This window comes from Stomoxys calcitrans, chromosome 1 (genome assembly GCF_963082655.1).
Source record: "Stomoxys calcitrans chromosome 1, idStoCalc2.1, whole genome shotgun sequence".
Taxonomy (NCBI): Eukaryota; Metazoa; Arthropoda; class Insecta; order Diptera; family Muscidae; genus Stomoxys; species Stomoxys calcitrans.
In genome coordinates, this window is record NC_081552.1 from 61551555 (window position 1) to 61572346 (window position 20792).

General features: G+C 38.9%; 1 protein-coding gene across 1 annotated transcript; it reads right to left on the minus strand.

Annotated features, from left to right (window-relative positions):
- Positions 1–12073: 12073 nt before the first annotated feature.
- Positions 12074–16726, minus strand: LOC131995900 (uncharacterized). Its single transcript, XM_059365201.1, has one exon. It carries the CDS (start codon positions 16724–16726, stop codon positions 12074–12076), a length of 4653 nt encoding a protein of 1550 aa, XP_059221184.1.
- Positions 16727–20792: the final 4066 nt, after the last annotated feature.

A 20792-nucleotide genomic window follows, 5' to 3' on the forward strand; every position in this document is an offset into this window, starting at 1 on the left:
AAATCAAAAAACGTTCTAAACAATAGGAAATATTACTGTGAGTAAAAAAGGAAACATTTGTGCCTAACGCATAATTTGCACATAGGGTTTGCTGTTTTCTTGGGCTGGTTTCCTTTCCCGAAGAGGACAACTATCTTCGAAAGACCACACCAGTGCAGTCGTTATCCTGTTGACATTCTCGTCAATGTCTTCTGTGCTTGGATAATCGAAATTATCTTGCTCAAGTCTACTTCTGAGTAGCCTTCCGAATTTTGCCCAGTTTGTTTTCAACTTATTCCGGAAGCTTATCGGATCGGCGTTGATCGTGCTATTCTAAACCTAATGTAGCGATGGGCAGATTAAGAGTGTTCCATGGAGACCCTCCAATCCTGAACCTCATCGACTAGATTTTTCGAACATATCGTCACATCTAATATATCCTCCCTAATCCTATTAACAAAGATAGCGGTGTTACCAATATTAAGTGTTATTAGATCGTTAGTATTCAAGAACTCTGCCAGGACTTGGACCCGCTTATTAGTGTTGGTACTACCCCACGAAATATGGTGAGAGTTCGCATCGCACCCTAATAGTACCTCATTTCCTTTCTGTTTTGCTTTCCTCACCAGCCGTTGCAGCTCCGACATTGGTGGCGGTGTCGGAGAGTCGAAAGGCAGATAAAGTGATGCCAGGCATGCTCCACCGTCTCCCTGTCTCACCACTGTTGCATCCGACGTTGACAACTCTGGGGAAAATATATAATTCAAATTTTTTATGACAAATAACGCAACTCCTCGGCCGAGTACCAGTGCTACCGTAGAATAATTGGTAGTTTATTTGGTTCAGTCAAGAAACTTTGTTCCGGGTCGTCCATGAATTAAGGCAATATGAATGCCCTTGCTGATTTTCTCCATCAGAGCGTATGTAACAGTCTCGCTACGGTGCAGGTTTACCCGGATAACCTTTATCATTGGTCCTCCAGTAAATGGGCACCGTGGGAGTTCATTATGATCTCATCGTCTGCTCCCTGGTTTGTAGACTGCATTGACTTTCCAGTCACTGCACTGCCTGATGTCATCGTATTAGGTTCTTTGCCTATACTAGTCTTCCGGCTCCTTATAAAGTCGGTAATGGTTGTATCGTCGGATCCCTGTTCGTTAGGTTGTATTGAGATTTCATTCCCTGTACTGCCTATTGTTTCAATACTAGGATCTTTGCCTATCTTAGTCTTCCAAATCTTAAGCAAATGGGCTTCTTGGAGTAGGTGATGGTACCATCATCGGTCCCTTGTTCGTTAGGATGCATTGGGACTCGTTTCCCTGCGCTGCCTAATGTTTCAATATTAGGATATTTACCTATACCAGTATTCCGAATCTTGAAGTTGGTGTTGGTTCCGTTGTCGGGTACCTGTTTGTTTGGTTGTGCTCTGTCTCTCGGCACTGCACTGTCTGATATTTTTGTTTTAGGATCTTTGCTTATCCAGTCTTTCCAATATTGAGAGAGGCCGTGATTGTCTCGTTGTCAGCCTGTTCGTTGGGCGGTATTGAGTCACCTGCCACTACACGGCCTGATGTCTCAAAATGAGAATTTCTGCCAATCATAGTCTTCCCAATCTTGAACAAGTAAAAGCGTGCTAAGTTCTGCCGGGCCGAATCTTATATACCCTCCACCATGGAGCGCATTTGTCAGTTCTTTTCCCGGCATTTCTTCTTAGGCAAAAAATGATATAAGAAAAGAAAGAAAGAAAAATCTGCTATTAGAGCGATATCAAGATATGATCCGGTTTAGACCACAATTAAATTATATATTGGAGACCTGTGTAATATGTCAGCCAATTCGAATAAGAATTGCGCCCTTTGGGGGCTCAAAAAGTAAAATAGAGAGACCGATTTATATGGGAGCTGTATCGGGCTATAGACCGATTCAGACCATAATAGACACGTATGTTGATGGTCATGAGAGGATTCGTCGTACAAAATTTGAGGCAAATCGGATAAGAATTGCGCTCTCTAGAGGCTCAAGAAGTCAAGACCCAAGATCGGTTTATATGGCAGCTGCATCAGGTTATGAACAGATTTGACCCATACTTGGCACAGTTGTTGGATATCATAACAAAACACGTGGTGCAAAATTTCATTCTAATCGGATAAGAATTGCGCACTCTAGAGCCTCAAGAAGTCAAGACCCAAAATCGGTTTATATGGCAGCTATACCAGGTAATGGCCCGAATTGAACCATACTAAGCACATTTGTTAGAAGTGATACTAAAACACTATGTGCAAAATTTCAGTCTAATCGGATGAGAATTGCGCCCTCTAGAGGCTCAAGAAGTCAAGACCCAGGATCGGTTTATATTGCAGCTATATAAGGTTATGGACCGATTTAAACCATACTTGGCACAGTTTTTGGATATCATAACAAAACATGTCGTGCAAAATTTCAATCCAATCGGATAGGAATTGCGCACTCTAGAGGCTCAAGAAGTCAAGACCCCAGGTCGGTTTATATGGCAGCTATATCAGGATATGGACCGATTTGAACCATACTTGGCACAATTGTTGGATATAATAACGAAACACGTCGTGCAATATTTCATTCCAATCGGATAAGAATTTCGCAATCTAGAGGCTCAAGAAGTCAAGACCCAAGATCGGTTTATAAGGCAGCTATATCAGGTTATGGACCGATTTGAACCACACTTGGCACAGTTATTGGAAGTCATAACAAAACACGTCGTGCAAAATTTCATTCTAATCGGATAAGAATTGCGACCTCTAGAGGCTCAAGAAGTCAAGACCCAAGATCGGTTTATATTGCAGCTATATCAGGTTATGGACCGATTTGAACCATACTTGGCACAATTGTTGAATATAATAACGAAACACGTCGTGCAAAATTTCATTCCAATCGGATAAGAATTGCGCACTCTAGAGGCTCAAGAAATCAAGACCCAAGATCGGTTTATATGGCAGCTATATCAGGTTATTGACCGATTTGAACCATACTTGGCACAGTTGTTGGATATCATAACAAAACACGTCGTGCAAAATTTCATCACAATCGGATAAGAATTGCGCACTCTAGAGGCTCAAGAAGTCAAGACCCAAGATCGGTTTATATGGCAGCTATATCAAAACATGGACCGATATGGCCCATTTACAATTCCAAACGACCTACACTAATAAGAAGTATTTGTGCAAAATTTCATTTCGAAATATTAGTCTGAGACCCCATAAAGTATATATATTCTTGATCGTCGCGAAATTTTGTCGATCTAGCCATGTCCGTCCGTCTGTCCGTGCGTCTGTCCGTCCGTCTGTCTGTCGAATGCACGCTAACTTCCGAAGGAGTAAAGCTAGCTACCTGAAATTTTGCACAAATACTTCTTTTTAGTTTAGATCGGTAGGTATTGTAAATGGGCCATATCAGTCCATGTTTTGATATAGCTGCCATATAAACCGATCTTGGGTCTTGACTTCTTGAGCCTCTAAAAGGCGCAAATCTTATCCGATTGGAATGAAATCTTGCACGACGTATTTTGTTATGATATCCAACAATTGTGCTAAGTATGGTTTAAATCGGTCCATAACCTGATATAGCTGCCATATAAACCGATCTTGGGTCTTGACTTCTTGAGCCTCTAGAGTGCGCAATTCTTATCCGATTTGAATTAAATTTTGCACGGCGTATTTTGTTATGATATCCAACAACTGCCATAGCTGCCATATTAACCGATCTTGGGTCTTGACTTCTTGAACCTCTAGAGTGCCCAATTCTTATCCGATTGGAATGAAATTTTGCACGACGTGTTTTGGTATGATATTCAACAATTGTGCTAAGTATGGTTAAAATCGGTCCATAACCTGATATAGCTGCCATATAAACCGATCTTGTGTCTTGACTTCTTGAACCTCTAGAAGGCGCAATTCTTATCAGACTGGAATGAAATTTTGCTCGACGTATTTTGTTATAATATCCAACAATTGTGCTAAGTATGGTTCAAATCGGTGCATAATCTGGTATAGCTGTCATATAAACCGATCTTGGGTCTTGACTTCTTGAGCCTCTAGAGGGCGCAATTATCGTCCGATTGAACTAAAATTTTGCACGTAGTGTTTTGGTATTACTTTCAACAACTGTGCTAAGTATGATTCAAATCGGTTCATAATCTGGTATAGCTGCCATAAAAACCGATCTTGGATCTTGACTTCTTGAGCCAAGTGATGGCGCAATTCTCATCGGATTTGGCTGAAATTTTGCATGAGGTGTTGTGTTATGACTTCCAATAACTGTGCTAAGTATGGCGTAAATCGATAAAGAAACTTATATAGCTGCCATATAAACCGATCTGGGATCTTGGCGCAATTCTCATCCGATTTGGCTGAAATTTTGTACAAGGCCTTCTCTCATGACCTTCAACATACGTGTCTAGTATGGTCTGAATCGATCAATAGCTTGATACAGCTCCCATATCAACCTATCTCCCGATTTCGCTTCTTGAGCCCTTACAAGGCGCAATTCTTATCCGAATGAACTGAAATATTAGACAATGACTTCTACAATGTCAATTAGCATTCAATTATGGTCCGAATCGGTCTATAACTTGATATAGCTCCAATAGGATAACAGTTCTTATTCAATATTCTATGTTTGTCTAAAAAGAGATACCGCACATAGAACTCGACAAATGCGATCAATGGTGGAGGGTATATAAGATTCGGCCCGGCCGAACTTAGCACGCTCTTACTTGTTAACTCTATACTAAGATTACAACATATCCCAACCCAATGGAAATGTGCCGAAATTGGAATGATACATTAATCAAATAAACCGGAAAACAACATAAGCTCGTATAGTCCAATAAGTCTACTCGCTGCATTTTGGAAAATTTTTGAAAGGATTTTTATACAACGTTTGCTACCAGTATTGGAAGAATATAACATTATTTAAGATTACCAGTTCGGATTTCGACAGAAGCACGCGACACCTGAACAATGTCACCGAATTGTAAAAACTATATCCACCGCACTCCAGCTACAATTGTATTGCTCTGCTGTATGTTTAGACGTCCAACAAGCTTTTGACAAAGTTTATCACAAAGGACTGCTCTGCAAATTAAAGAAACTTCTTCCAGCTCAAGTTTATTTATTTTAATACCCTACACTACTACTGTGGTACAGGGTATTATAACTTAGTGCATTTGTTTGTAACACCCAGAAGAAAGAGAGATAGATACATTGATAACTATACCGATCGACTCCGAATCACTTTCTGATTCGATTTAGCTATGCCCGTCTGTCTGTCCTTCTGGCTAAGATAATTTGTGTACAAAGTACAGGTCGCAGTTTTCATCCGATCGTTTTAAAATTTGGTACAGGCATGTTTTTCGACCTAGAGACGAAGCCTTTTGAAATTGGAAAAAATTGGTTCAGATTTGGATATAGCTCCTATATATATGTACGTACGATTTGGCCTTATATTGCAAAAACTTGGCCATTTGTTAACCGATTCTTTCGAAATTTGGCAGGAAGGGTTTCCTCTTGACTCTTAATATTACTGGTGAATTTCATAGAAATCGGTGTAGATTTAGATATAGCTGTCATATATGTATATCGCCCGATTTTGACTCCAAGAGCCACTGCAAGTGCATTTATTGATCAAATTGCCAAAATTATGCACAACGCTTTCCTCTACGACTACCACAATATTTGAGAAGTTTGCTCGAAATCGGTACAGATTTAGATATAGCTCCAATATATATGGTCGTCAGATTTTGCGTAATTTGCAATAATGTTGTCATTTGTCAGCCGTAGTTATTATAGTTTGAACATATTTGATCGAAATTTGATACGAATTGTTTAATAACTCATCTGAAAACATCCGTTGAGGTCCATCAAAATTGGATATAGCTCCCACATTGTACCTGTGTCCTAGGTGTAGGGTATTTTATACTCAGCACCTCCCGACTTTTGCCCTTCCTTGCTGGTTTTCAATATTTTGAATTTTAAAAATGTTTCAATTTTCTATGTCCCTACAAGCATAAATAATTTTCTTAATTTTTTATGATCATTTAGCGAAGATAGCTGGATATAATGATTTTGGCATGAAATAGCATCTGCTGTTTAAAGAAGTAGGATTATTGCCATGTATATCAAAAGCAATTAGACATTAAAAGCAATACTATTTTTTTTTTAACCGAATCGCAATGTAACTTTTTTAAAAGATAAAACTAAAATTACTGAAAGTTTACATTTTTTGTCTAAAAATCTTTTAATAAAAAGTGTTCCGAAAGCCAAATATTTATCAAAAATGTTTCATGATTCCATAGAATTTTTTCTTAATAATCGTTTTATTATTTTTATTGAAATTTTTAATCTGTAGAAAAAATATTATTCAAAAAATGTCTTTAAATTTAATACTTAGCTTGTTAGTCTGAGCAACTTTTCCAAAGAATAATTAGTAATTATACCCTGCACCTTAAGATGGGGGTATACTAATTTAGTCATTCTGTTTGTAACATCTCCAAATATGTGTCTAAGACTCCATAAAGTATATATTTATTCTTGATCGTCATGACATTTTAAGTCGATCTAGCCATGTCCGTCTGTTTGTCGAAAGCTTGAAATTTTGCGTAAATAATTTTTATTAGTGTAGGTTGGTTGGGATTGTAAATGGGCCAAATCGATAAATTTTATATAGCTGCCATTTAAACCAATCTTGGGTCTTAAATTATTGAGCCTCTAGAGTGAGCGATTTGACTGAAATTTTGCACGTGATGGTTTGGTATCACTTTCAACAACTGTTCTAAGTATGGTTTGAATCGGTTTATAACCTGATATAGCTGCCATATAAACCGATCTTGGGACTTGACTTCAGCTTTTGAGGGCGCAATTGGTAAAGTTGCCAAATTTTTATACCCACCACCGAAGGATGGGGGCATATTCATTTTGTCATTCCGTTTGCAATACATCGAAATATCCATTTCCGACCCTATAAAGTATATATATTCTTGATCAGCGTAAAAATCTAAGACGATCTAGACATGACCGTCCGTCTGTCTGTTGAAATCACGCTACAGTCTTTAAAAATAGAGATATTGAGCTGAAATTCGTTTTTTGTCCATAAGCAGGTTAAGTTCGAAGATGGGCTATATCGGACTATATCTTGATATAGCCCCCATATAGACCGATCGGCCGATTTGGGGTCTTAGGCCCATAAAAGCCACATTTATTATCCGATTTTGCTGAAAGTTGGGATAGTGAGTTGTGTTAGGCTCTTCGGCATCCTTCATCAATTTGGCCCAGATCGGCCCAAATTTGGATATAGCTGCCATATAGACCGATCCACCGATTTAGGGTCTTAGACCCATAAAAGCCACATTTATTATCCGATTTTGCTGAAATTTGAGACAGTTAGTTGTGTTAGGCCCTTCGACATCTTTCATTAATTTGGCCCAGATCGGTCCAGATTTGGATATATCTGCCATATAGACCGATCCTCCTATTTAGGGTCTTAGGCCCATAAAAGCCACATTTATTATCCGATTTTGCTTAAATTTGGGACAGTGAGTTGTCTTAGGCCCTTTTACATATTTCTTCAATTTGGCCCCGATAGGACCAGATTTGGATATAGCTGCCATATAGACCTATTTCTCGATTTAAAGTCTTGGCCCCATAAAAGGCACATTTAAAATCCGATTTCACTGAAATTTCACACAGTGACTTATGTTAGGTTTATAGACATCCGTGTTGTATATAGTTCAGATCGGTTTATTTTTAGATATACAATATTTCGATATAACTGCTATGGGACAAAATGTATGCAATTTTCACTGGATTTTGATGAAAGGTGGTTTACATATATACCCGAGGTGGTGGGTATCCAAAGTTCGGCCCGGCCGAACTTAACGCCTTTTTACTTGTTTTTTTTTTTTAATCGTGTTCGATTGCATGTGGTGAAATAAAAGAAAAAACACTAAACATTTGTGTTTTCATGGACCTATAGCCGATACAATACAACAAAATTGAAGACATTTTTAAACAGGTCAACACCATCCAAACAAAATCCCCAAACGAAGGAAAATAAGTCCGGTAAAAATTTTATACAAATATTGTCGTATATGCTTAAAATTTCCAAAATTTTTTTTAAGTCCTAAAGATTTTTATTAAAGATTTTCGGACATAACACATAATGAAATCATTATTCGCACAATTTTTACATTGTAAAAAGATTTTGCTTGGAAGAAGATCAAAAATTCAAAGCAGTAAATTTTAAAATGCTTTAAATAATATTTCACTGTGCTCAAATCTACGGTCATAGCCAACAGAACTATCAAATTTCTACTAGAATTTTCGTCTCTTAATCACTATAAGCTCCGTATCAATTGCGTTAAACACTGGATTGAAAATTATAGAATTCTAACAAGTAAAAGCGTGCTAAGTTCGGCCGGGCCGAATCTTATATACCCTCCACCATGGATCGCATTTGTCGAGTTCTTTTCCCGGCATCTCTTCTTAGGCAAAAAAGGATATAAGAAAAGAGTTGCTCTGCTATTAAAACGATATCAAGATATGGTCCGGTTCGGACCACAATTAAATTATATGTTGGAGACCTGTGTAAAATTTCAGCCAATTCGTATAAGAATTGCGCCCATTGGGGCTCAAGAAGTAAAATAAAGAGAACGATTTATATGGGATCTGTAAAGGGCTATAGACCGATTCAGACCATAATAAACACGTTTGTTGATGGTCATAAGAGGATCCGTCGTACAAAATTTCAGGCATATCGGATAATAATTGCGACCTCTAGGGGTCAAGAAGTCAAGATCCCAGATCGGTTTATATGGCAGCTATATCAGGTTATGAACCGATTTGAACCTTATTTGACACAGTTGTTGAAAGTAAAAATAAAATACGTCATGCAAAATTTCAGCCAAATCGGATAGGAATTGCGCCCTCTAAAAGCTCAAGAAGTCAAATCCCCAGATCTGTTTATATGACAGCTATATCAGGTTATGGACCGATTTCAACCATACTAGGCACAGTTGTTGGATATCATAACGAAATACTTCGTGCAAAAATGCATTCAAATTGAATAAGAATTGTGCCCTCTAGAGGCTCAAGAAATCAAGACCCAAGATCTGTTTATATGGCAGCTATATCAGGTTATGGGCCTATTTGAACCATACTTGGCACAGTTGTTGCATATAATAACAAAACACGTCGCGCAAAATTTCATTCTGATCGGATAAGAATTGCGCACGCAAGAGGCTCAAGAAGTCAAGACCCAAGATCGGTTTATATGGCAGCTATATCAAAACATGGACCGATATGGCCCATTTACAATACCAACCGACCTACACTAACAAGAAGTATTTGTGCAGAATTTCAAGCGGCTAGCTTTACTCCTTCGGAAGTTAGCGTGCTTTCGACAAAAAGATGGACGGACGGACGGACGGACGGACAGACGGACGGACGGACGGACGGACGGACGGACAAAATGACGAAATTAGTATACCCCCCATCTTATGGTGGAGGGTATAAAGAAATAAATTGTCTTATATGAAATACTTATTTTGTATATTTAAAATGTAAGTTAATCTAGGTGATCATTTCGGGGTTTTAAATTTGTGTTTCCGAATCCTTAACACTTTTCATTTAATTGCTGACGTAATTCAAATAATTTATAATTAAATATTACTAATTATTCTTTTTTTTAAATTGAAATTTTAAAAAGTTAAAAAAAAAAAGTTTTCTTTAGCCCCTACAACAAAAAATGGTTTTCTTAATATGTAATGACCATTTAGCGGAGAAAGCTGAATTTAATGATTTTGGCATTAAATAGAACCTGCTGTCAAAAGAAGTAGGGTTATTGCCATAAATTTATTTTTATGCCATAGGCAAACATAGAATATTAAACAAGTAAAAGCGTGCTAAGTTCGGCCGGGCCGAATCTTATATACCCTCCACCATGGATCGCATTTGTCGAGTTCTTTTCCCGGCATCTCTTCTTAGGCAAAAAAGGATATAAGATAAGAGTTGCTCTGCTATTAAAACGATATCAAGATATGGTCCAGTTCGGACCACAATTAAATTATATGTTGGAGACCTGTGTAAAATTTCAGCCAATTCGTATAAGAATTGCGCCCATTGGGGCTCACGAAGTAAAATAGAGAGAACGATTTATATGGGATCTGTATCGGGCTATAGACCGATTCAGACCATAATAAACATGTTTGTTGATGGTCATGAGAGGATCCATCATACAAAATTTCAGGCATATCGGATAATAATTGCGACCTCTAGGGGTCAAGAAGTCAAGATCCAAGATCGGTTTATATGGAGGCTATATCAGGTTATGAACCGATTTGAACCTTATTTGACACAGTTGTTGAAAGTAAAAATAAAATACGTCATGCAAAATTTTAGCCAAATCGGATAGGAATTGCGCCCTCTAGAAGCTCAAGAAGTCAAATCCCCAGATCTGTTTATATGACAGCTATATCAGGTTATGAACCGATTTCAACCATACTTGGCACAGTTGTTGGGTATAATAACGAAATACTTCGTGCAAAATTTCATTTCAATCGGATAAGAATTGCGCATTCTAGAGGCTCAAGAAGTCAAGACCCAAGATCGGATTATATGGCAGCTATATCAGGTTATGAACCGATTTGATCCATACTTGCCACAGTTGTTGGATATAACAACAAAACACGTCGTGCAAAATTTCATTTCAATCGGATAAGAATTGCGCACTCTAGAGGCTCAAGAAGTCAAGACCCAAGATCGGTTTATATGGCAGCTATATCAAAACATGGACCGATATGGCCCATTTACAATACCAACCGACCTACACTGATAGGAAGTATTTGTGCAAAATTTCAAGCGGCTAGCTTTACTCCTTCGGAAGTTAGCGTGCTTTCGACAGACAGACGGACGGACGGACGGACGGACGGACGGACGGACGGACGGACGGACGGACGGACAGACGGACGGACATGGCTAGATCGACATTAAATGTCGCGACGATCAAGAATATATATACTTTATGGGGTCTCAGACGAATATTTCGAGTAGTTACAAACAGAATGACGAAATTAGTATACCCCCCATCTTATGGTGGAGGGTATAATAAGAACTGTTGAGCTATTGGAACTATATCATGTTATAGTCCGATTCGAAACATAAATGAATGCTGAACAATGTAGAAGTCATTGTGTAATATTTCAGTTTGCGTGCTTTCGACAGACTGACGGACGGACATGGCTAGATCGACTTAAAATGACATGACTGTTGAGCTGAATCTAAAACGCACTTCTCTGATGCTAGATTTATACTGACCATTTATTTTCAAATTTCCTATCACTACTATAAATGAAAATCTTAAAACTAAACTAGAACGAGATACCAACGCAGTGATATCTCCGTTTCTCCTTATCTGATATTTTACGATCCTAAGTAAACACACACATGCATTTCTTAGACTCATTATCTATTCCCTTTTTAAAAGTACACATGCAGGGTTTATACGGCTGTGCGTATTGGTTTTATGAGATAGGCGATCGTACAAATAGACCCTAAACCGCACACAGACTCTATAAGATAACAACGCGTGGGCTATGAAATGCTAATGCGTTATCTCTCATGTTCAAAATAAATGTATTTTGAACATTCTGCCGGGCGCGTAAGTCTACATAGTGGACTGACTGTATTTTTGTCTAATTATATCTTTGATTTGTCGTTCGATAATTTGTAATAGTGGACTGTAATATTAGATATATTATTTTACATAAGTTCTAAAGATCTAAAAATTTAAAGCTGATACATTTTGCCTTTGAATAAACTTCTTAATAAAACATATCGCTAATATTATTATTATGAGAATAACTAAAATAAGAGCAGCATGACCACTCATATGATGAAACTGCAAGCCCCTTAGATCGACATTTGTTTTCTGGACATCTCTAAGCTTCGTCATCACTTCATCAACTTGGCGGGTGTGATTGATAATCCTTGGTCCCAAAGGAAGCATGTTAAATTCTTCAATCTGAGCTAAGTCTGCTGTGAAATTCACTCTATCTTCTACATCTCGACTAGACTGGAGGCTTAACGGCTTTCTGAAACTCCTTTTCCAGACGACCGGCTGCTCCAACGAAATTAGTGCCATTATCCGAATATATATGTGCACTTTTTCCTCTTCTTGCAAAAAACCGTTTAAGGGTTGCCATGAATGCATCGGTAGTAAGGCCACTGACCGCCTCCAAATGAATCGCTCTTGTGGTCATACAAATAAACACAGCTATGTATCCTTTAAATGACCTTTGTCCTCTACCACTTGAAAACTTCATCGAAACCGGTCCTGCATAATCGACTCCGCAGTGATAAAATGGAAATGAAACTTTGACACGATAGTCTGGAAGAATTCCCATTAGTTGCTGCGTGTTTTGTTGCCTATAACGGATGCACACCGGACAGCTTCGTATAACCTTTTTTATACAGTTTTTCACATTAATTATCCAGAATTTTCGTCTCACGGTACATTCTACTAGGCGATTTCCTCCGTGCATCGTCTTGTAATGGGTGTCTCGTATAATTAAATAGGCCAGCCGTGATTTTCGAATGATCATAGGATGTTTTTGATCTAGCTGCAAATCAGAGTACTGAAGTCGACCTCCAACTCTTAAAACCCCCTCTTCGTCTAGGTACGGGTGCAAATTAGCCAGCTTGTGTCGATGATCCATCTGTCTGTTATCTCTTAGTTTTTGTACCTCACTTGGCCATTCTATCTTCTGATGACCTTTAACGATGTATTTCTCCGCCTTTAACAACTCCTCTCTCGTTAGATATGACGGGAAGGATCGGGTTCCCTTCAGTTTTTCAACAAACCGCAAGATGTAAGAGTAAACTCTTAGAAGTCTTCCATATGATGAATACCTTTCTATCAAATCGTTCAATAAGGTAGGTGCTTCCTTGGAAGCCGTGGAAGCGCATGTCTTCAATTCTGGAGGGGTTAGAGACCATTCCGCCTCCGGCAACAGCAGCCACTGGGGACCTTCCCACCATAGCTTTGAGTCTACAAGTTTATCTGGGGACACGCCTCTTGACCCCAAGTCTGCTGGATTCTCTTTTGACTTTACATACCGCCACTGCGCCTGAGATACCAAATTTTTTATGCCGGTTACTCGTGACCTTATAAATTTATCTTTGCTCTTGTTATTTTCAATCCAAGCAAGTGTAATTGTGGAGTCACTCCAGGCATAAACTTCCGATTCGGCTTTGACCACACTAATTATTCTATTTAGCAGCCTGGCCAATAGGAAGGCTGCACACAGCTCTAATTTCGGAAGCGTCTTTTTGTTTTTAATCGGGTTTACTTTGCTTTTTGCAGCCATCAAGGAAACTCCTTTATCGGTTTTAATATAAACCACTGCTGCATAGGCCTTCTCTGATGCATCCGCAAATCCCAAAATTTTAATTTTACTTTCGGATGAAGAGTTTAGCCATCTAGGTATCTTAACGTCTTGTAGAGACGAAATACGTGTCACGAATTCTTTCCAGCTGATCTCCAAATCTCCATCGATTTTCTGGTCCCATTGCATCTCTAGCAACCATAAACTCTGAATAAACAACTTCGCCGTTATTATGACTGGTGTCAGCAACCCAAGCTGATCAAATATTTTTGCTAGATATGATAAAGCCAGCCTCTTTGTTGTACTCTCCGCTGGGTATTCCGATATTTTAAATCGAAATTCGTCTTCCTTCGGTTTCCACTGAAGTCCCAGGGTTTTTACATTAGTGGTTTCATTGATGTTTATTATTTCGTTCTCCTTGTCTTCTTTCGATGATTTCACAATGTGTTCATTGTTTGAACACCATTTTCTGAGATGGAATCCATAACCCTCTAAGTGCCTTGATATTTTGAATCGAAACTGGAGACACTCTTCTATTGTGTCTGCCCCCGTAAGAAGATCATCCATATAAAAATCTTCTTCAATTATTTGCTTCACCTTCGTATCCGCGCATTCTTTCGCAATCTGCATTAAGGTTCTTACGGCCAAGAACGGGGCACTTGCTGTTCCGAATGTCACTGTTGTCAGCTGATATTCTTTGATTTCCTCATTCCTATCTTTCCGCCACAGAACATGTTGATACCGCTGGCTCTCCTCATCCACCATTATTTGGCGGTACATTTTTTCAACATCTGAAGAAATCACGAACCTTTTTAAACGAAAGTTGAGTAGTATGTCGAAGACGTCTCTCTGCAACCGTGGCCCGACATGCATTATGTCGTTCAGACTTCTTCCATTATTTGTACTCGCGGAACCGTCGAAAACCACTCTGACTTTCGTAGTCAGACTGTCCTCTCGAACAACCGCTTGATGTGGTAAATAATATTTACCGCTATGAATCTGTTTCACTGGCTTCATGTGCCCCAGTGCCCCCCCAATATATTCTTCCATAATTCTTGAGTATTCATGCTTCATAGCATTATCCTTGATGAGCTTTTTCTCCAGGCTAATGAGTCTGGCTGCTGCCTGTTTATACGATGTTCCCAGCTCTTTATCTTCTTTGAAGGGGATTTGAACTATAAACCGCCCTTCTTCATTTCTTTTCGTTGTAGCAGCATAATTATCCAAACATTTTTCGTCATCGTTTGTAACCATGTCCATATCCAACTCTTCAGTTTCCCAAAATCTTTCAATCTCTGTAGTGACATTGACACCTTTTTTCGCTACTGGGACTCGAATCGTTAATGGGCCGGACAACATTAATCCCGGCTTGGTATGTTGCCCCAACATTCCATGCTTCTTATGTATTCCGTTCTTTAGTATGTCCACATACACATCTCCGCCAAGCACCATATCTATCCTCTCGTTCTTGTAGTAGTTTGGATCAGCCAATTGAAAGTTTTTCCATACACCCTGGTTGTGTACTAACGAAGAATCCAAATGGACGGAAGCTAACGCTGGTAAAATAAGAGCTTCGACATCGAGTGAATAGTTGCTGGGAAATCTCGGATGGATCCTAACTTTTACTTTTGATTTTGCAACTCCCACCAAATTGTCACCTAGTCCATGCAATTCCATATTGGCCTTTTCTCGAGGGATTTGAAGTATCTGTGCTGCTTCTTCCCTTAAAAACGTTGACTGTGATCCTTGGTCCACCAAAGCTTTCAAGGTAACCATCTCTCCATGTATATTCTTGACCTGCACCTGAGCCGTTGCCAGTAGGACACTCCTTGTCCCGTTAGCAACACATGTAGTGGATGTCTTAGTTAGATGGAGTACCGAATGATGTTTAAACCCACAGGTTCCACATTTGATGGTACTATCGCATCTTGCATTCTGATTGTGGTTCAAGCATCTATGGCATATATTTTTTGTTTTAACCCATGATACTCGTTCCGCCACTGGCAATCTCAACAGACTTCGACATTCTTCCGTTAAGTGTCCTTGTTTTCTACAGTATAGACACGCACTTTTATCCGTATAGAGTGTCGTACTTTTCATAGGCTGCTGTTGCCGATGATTGTAATTGCTGCTGTACTTCTTTGTACCTGCTGCCTCCAAATTTTGATATCGTTCCTCCAAGAACTCCAAAACATCTTTAAGCTCCTGAATTTCTTTCGATTTCTTTGTATGCTGCTCGTATAATAATAAACCTTCTTTGTCTAGCTTACGGATGATTACACGCGCCATTACAGCATCCTCGATGTTGCATTTCATTGCTTTTAACCCTTGGACGCATTCAATTGTTGTATCAAGTAATCCTTTTACTTGTTTAGCGTTCTCACTACACACATGGGGTTGATCTAACAATCGGTCTAGTATCGTTTGAAACAAAATTCTTTTATTTCCAAAGCGTTGATTTAGTATCTCCCACGCTGGCTGGTAATTGCTTCCATCTGCCGGTAAATGTTTAATTACTTTTGACGCTTCTCCTTTAATATGAGCTTTCAGATAAAACATTTTCTCAACGTCCGATAAGCTCTCGGCATCATGTACGAGCTTCTTGTATAAATCATGGAAAGATGGCCATTCTTCCACGTTACCGTAGAAGTCCGGTATTTTTATCTCCGCTAGTTTTATAGGACATCTCTCCTCCTTACATTTGTCCAATCTTAAGATCAGCGTTGTTTTACTTCTTTTGTAGAGGTTTTCTACTTCATCAACTTCTTTAGTGATGTCTTCGTAAGACCCCTCATGGTTGATAGTGAGTTCCCATAATAGATCATTAATTTGATTCATCTGTGTTTCCCATGATCTTTTTGCTTCTTCCAGCAAGACTTTAATATTGAGTTGTTCCAACTCTAGTAGTTCTCCTACTAACTTTCGAATAAGTTTTCTTATTCTTTCCTTCCTTTTTCCCGCTATTCTTTCCTTCTCATTTTTGGACTCCCCATTTTCCTGCGGTTGGATTTGTTGTAATTTCAACCCCGACGATTCAGTTTTTCCAGTTTCCAATTGGCTGGCTGCATCCTCGTTCGTCTCTAGGGCTGCACAGATTTCCTCCACCAATGAGTTCACCTTCTCATAATACTTGTTTTTAAAGTACGGTTCCTCGGTGATACCCAATTCGGTTAACTTCGTGTGGTTATTTTTGAATTCCTGCCAAACTTGCCCCAACTGGGCTTTGCAGGTTTCCTTAGCCACACTTCTTGCGGTTTCCTTAAGGCAGCTTTGCTTCAAATTGATGATATATTCACCAATCTCATTTTGACGCTTGTATAACTGCTGACGAACCATTTTACTTTATTTGTAGTTTTGTTTGTTTATTTTTCTGATATTTTTATTATGTGTTTTTTTTTTTTCTTCTCGTTGTCTAAAGCCACGAGAACGCTTCTTCACTGTATTTCCACTTTTTAGTGGATTGTGATTTCTATTATTATTTTTCTTCTCGTTGTTTAAAGCCACGAGGACGCTTCTTCACAGAATTTAATTTTTCAGTGGGTGTTAAACAATTTTTATTAAATTGCTTTATAGGCCTAGTTCCATTGAGCTTCTTACCTCGGGTGGGGGATAACTCAATTTTACGAAGGACCAAATGTTGAGCTGAATCTAAAACGCACTTCTCTGATGCTAGATTTATACTGACCATTTATTTTCAAATTTCCTATCACTACAATAAATGAAAATCTTAAAACTAAACTAGAACGAGATACCAACGCAGTGATATCTCCGTTTCTCCTTATCTGATATTTTACGATCCTAAGTAAACACACACATGCATTTCTTAGACTCATTATCTATTCCCTTTTTAAAAGTACACATGCAGGGTTTATACGGCTGTGCGTATTGGTTTTATGAGATAGGCGATCGTACAAATAGACCCTAAACCGCACACAGACTCTATAAGATAACAACGCGTGGGCTATGAAATGCTAATGCGTTATCTCTCATGTTCAAAATAAATGTATTTTGAACAATGACGATCAAGAATATATATACTTTATGGGGTCTTAGACGCATATTTCGAGGTGTTACAAACAGAATGACGAAATTAGTATACCACCATCCTATGGTGGAGGGTATAAAAATAAATTTATGGCAATAACCCTACTTCTTTTGACAGCAGGTGCGACTTAATGTCAAAATCATTTAATTCAGATATCTCCGCCAAATGGACATTAAATGTTAAAAAGACGTTTTTTCTTGTTGTAGGGGCCAACGAAAAAAAAAAATTTTAACTTTAAAATAAAATTTAAATTTTTTAAAAAAAAAATTCTACGTTAATATACGTTTTTATACCCACCACCGAAGAATGGGGATATATTCATTTTTTTATTCAGTTTGCAACACATCGACATATCCATTTCCGACCCTATAAAGTATATATATTCTTGATCACCTTAATCGTCTAAGTCGGCCTAGCCATGTCCATCCGTATGTCTGTTGAAATCACGACACAATCTTTAACAAGTAAAAGCGTGCTAAGTTCGGCCGGGCCGAATCTTATATACCCTCCACCATGGATCGCATTTATAAGAAAAGAGTTGCTCTGCTATTGAAACGATATCAAGATATGGTCCGGTTCGGACCACAATTAAATTATATGTTGGAGACCTGTGTAAAATTTCAGCCAATTCGCAAAGAATTGCGCCCATTGGGGCTCACGAAGTAAAATAAAGAGAACGATTTATATGGGATCTGTATCGGGCTATAGACCGATTCGGACCATAATAAACACGTTTTTTGATGGTCATGAGAGGATCCGTCGTACAAAATTTCAGGCATATCGGATAATAATTGCGACCTCTAGGGGTCAAGAAGTCAAGATCCCAGATCGGTTTATGTGGCAGCTATATCAGGTTATGAACCGATTTGAACCTTATTTGACACAGTTGTTGAAAGTAAAAATAAAATACGTCATGCAAAATTTCAGCCAAATCGGATAGGAATTACGCCCTCTAGAGGCTTAAGAAATCAAATCCCCAGATCTGTTTATTTGACAGCTATATCAGGTTATGGACCGATTTGAACCAAACTTGGCACAGTTGTTGGATATCATATCAAAACACGTCGTGCAAAAGTCCATTCCATTCGGATAAGAATTGCGCCCTCTAGAAGCTCAAGAAGTCAAGATCTAAGATCGGTTTATATGGCAGCTATATCAGGTTATGGACCGATTTGAACTATACTTGGCACAGTTGTTGGATATCATAGCAAAACACGTCGTGCAAAAATTCATTCAAATCGGATAAGAATTGTGCCCTCTAGAGGCTCAAGAAGTCAAGACCCAAGATCGGTTTATATGGCAGCTATATCAGGTTATAGACCGATTTGAACCAAACTTGGCACAGTTGTTGGATATCATATCAAAACACGTCGTGCAAAAGTCCATTCCATTCGGATAAGAATTGCGCCCTCTAGAGGCTCAAGAAGTCAAGACCCAAGATCGGTTTATATGGCAGCTATATCAGGTTATGGACCGATTTGAACTATACTTGGCACAGTTGTTGGATATCATAGCAAAACACGTCGTGCAAAATTTCATTCCAATCGGATAAGAATTGCGCACTCTAGAGGCTCAAGAAGTCAAGACCCAAGATCGGTTTATATGGCAGCTATATCAAAACATGGACCGATATGGCCCATTTACAATACCAACCGACTTACACTAATAAGAAGTATTTGTGCAAAATTTCAAGCGGCTAGCTTTACTCCTTCGGAAGTTAGCGTGCTTTCGACAGACAGACGGACGGACGGACGGACAGACGGACGGACATGGCTAGATCGACATAAAATGTGACGACGATCAAGAATATATATACTTTATGGGGTCTCAGACGAATATTTCGAGTAGTTACAAACAGAATGACGAAATTAGTATACCCCCCATCTTATGGTGGAGGGTATAAAAATAGAGATATTGAGATAAAACTTGCATTGATTCTTTTTTTATCCATAAGCAGGTTAAGTTCGAAGATGGGCTGTATCGGACTATATCTTTATATAGCCCCCATATAGACCGATCCGCCGATTTAGGGTCTTAGGCCAATAAAAGCCACATTTATTACCACATTTTGCCAAAAGTTGGGACAGTGAGATGCTAATGGACCTGCGACATCCTTCTTCAATTTGGTTCTGATCTGGGCAGCTTTGGATATAGCTGCCATATAGACCGATCTCTCGATTTAAGGTTTACCGCCCGTAAAAGGCATATTTTTTTCCGTTGTCGCCGAAATTTTAGAAAGTGAGTTGCGTTAGGCTCTTCGAAATTTGTATGCAATTTGGCTCTGATCGGTCCAGATTTGGATACAGCTGCCATATAAACCGACCACTCGATTTAAGGTTTTTGGCCCATAAAAGGTGCATTTATTGTCCGATTTCGCTAAAATGTAGGACAATGAGTTGTGCAAGGTCTTTCGAGATCTCTCTGCAATTTGGCCCAGATCGGTTCAGATTTGGATATCGCCGCCATATAGACCCATCTCTCGATTTAAAGTCTTGGCCCCAAAAAAGGCACATTTATAATCCGATTTCGCTAAAATTTTACTCAGTAATTTATGTTGGGATTTTCGACATCCATATAGTATATGGTTCAGATCGGTCTATATTTGGCTATGGCTACCAAAAAGGCCAATATTTGATCTACAAAATTGAACAATGACTTGTACTTATTAGACCACTCAATACGCATGTCGAATTTGGTCCAAATCGGACCATTTTTCGACATAGCTGCTATGGAGGCATAAGTTATGCATTTTCACCGGATTATGACGAAAGGTGGTTTACATATGAACTCGAGGTGGTGGGTATTCAAAGTTCGGCTCGGCCGAACTTAACGCCCGTTTACTTGTCTTAATTATAAATATGTATAAAATTCTTTTTATACCCTCCACCATTGATGGGGGGTATACTAATTTCGTCATTCTGTTTGTAACTTCTCGAAATATTCGTCTGAGACCCCATAAAGTATATATCGATCGATCGATCTAGCCATGTCCGTCCGTCTGTCTGTCGAAAGCACGCTAACTTCCGAAGGAGTAAAGCTAGCCGCTTGAAATTTTGCACAAATACTTCTAATTAGCGATGGTCGGTTGGTATTGTAAATGGGCCGTATCGGTCCATGTTTTGATATAGCCGCCATATAAACCGATCTTGGGTCCTGACTTCTTGAGCCTCTATAGTGCTCAATTCTTATCCCATTGGAACGAAATTTAGCACGACGTGTTTTGTTATGATATCCAACAACTGTGCCAAGTATGGTTCGAATCGGTCCATAACCTGATATAGCTGTCATATAAACCGATCTAGGATCTTGTCTTCTTGAACCTCTAGAGTGCGCAACTCTTATCCGATTTGGCTGAAA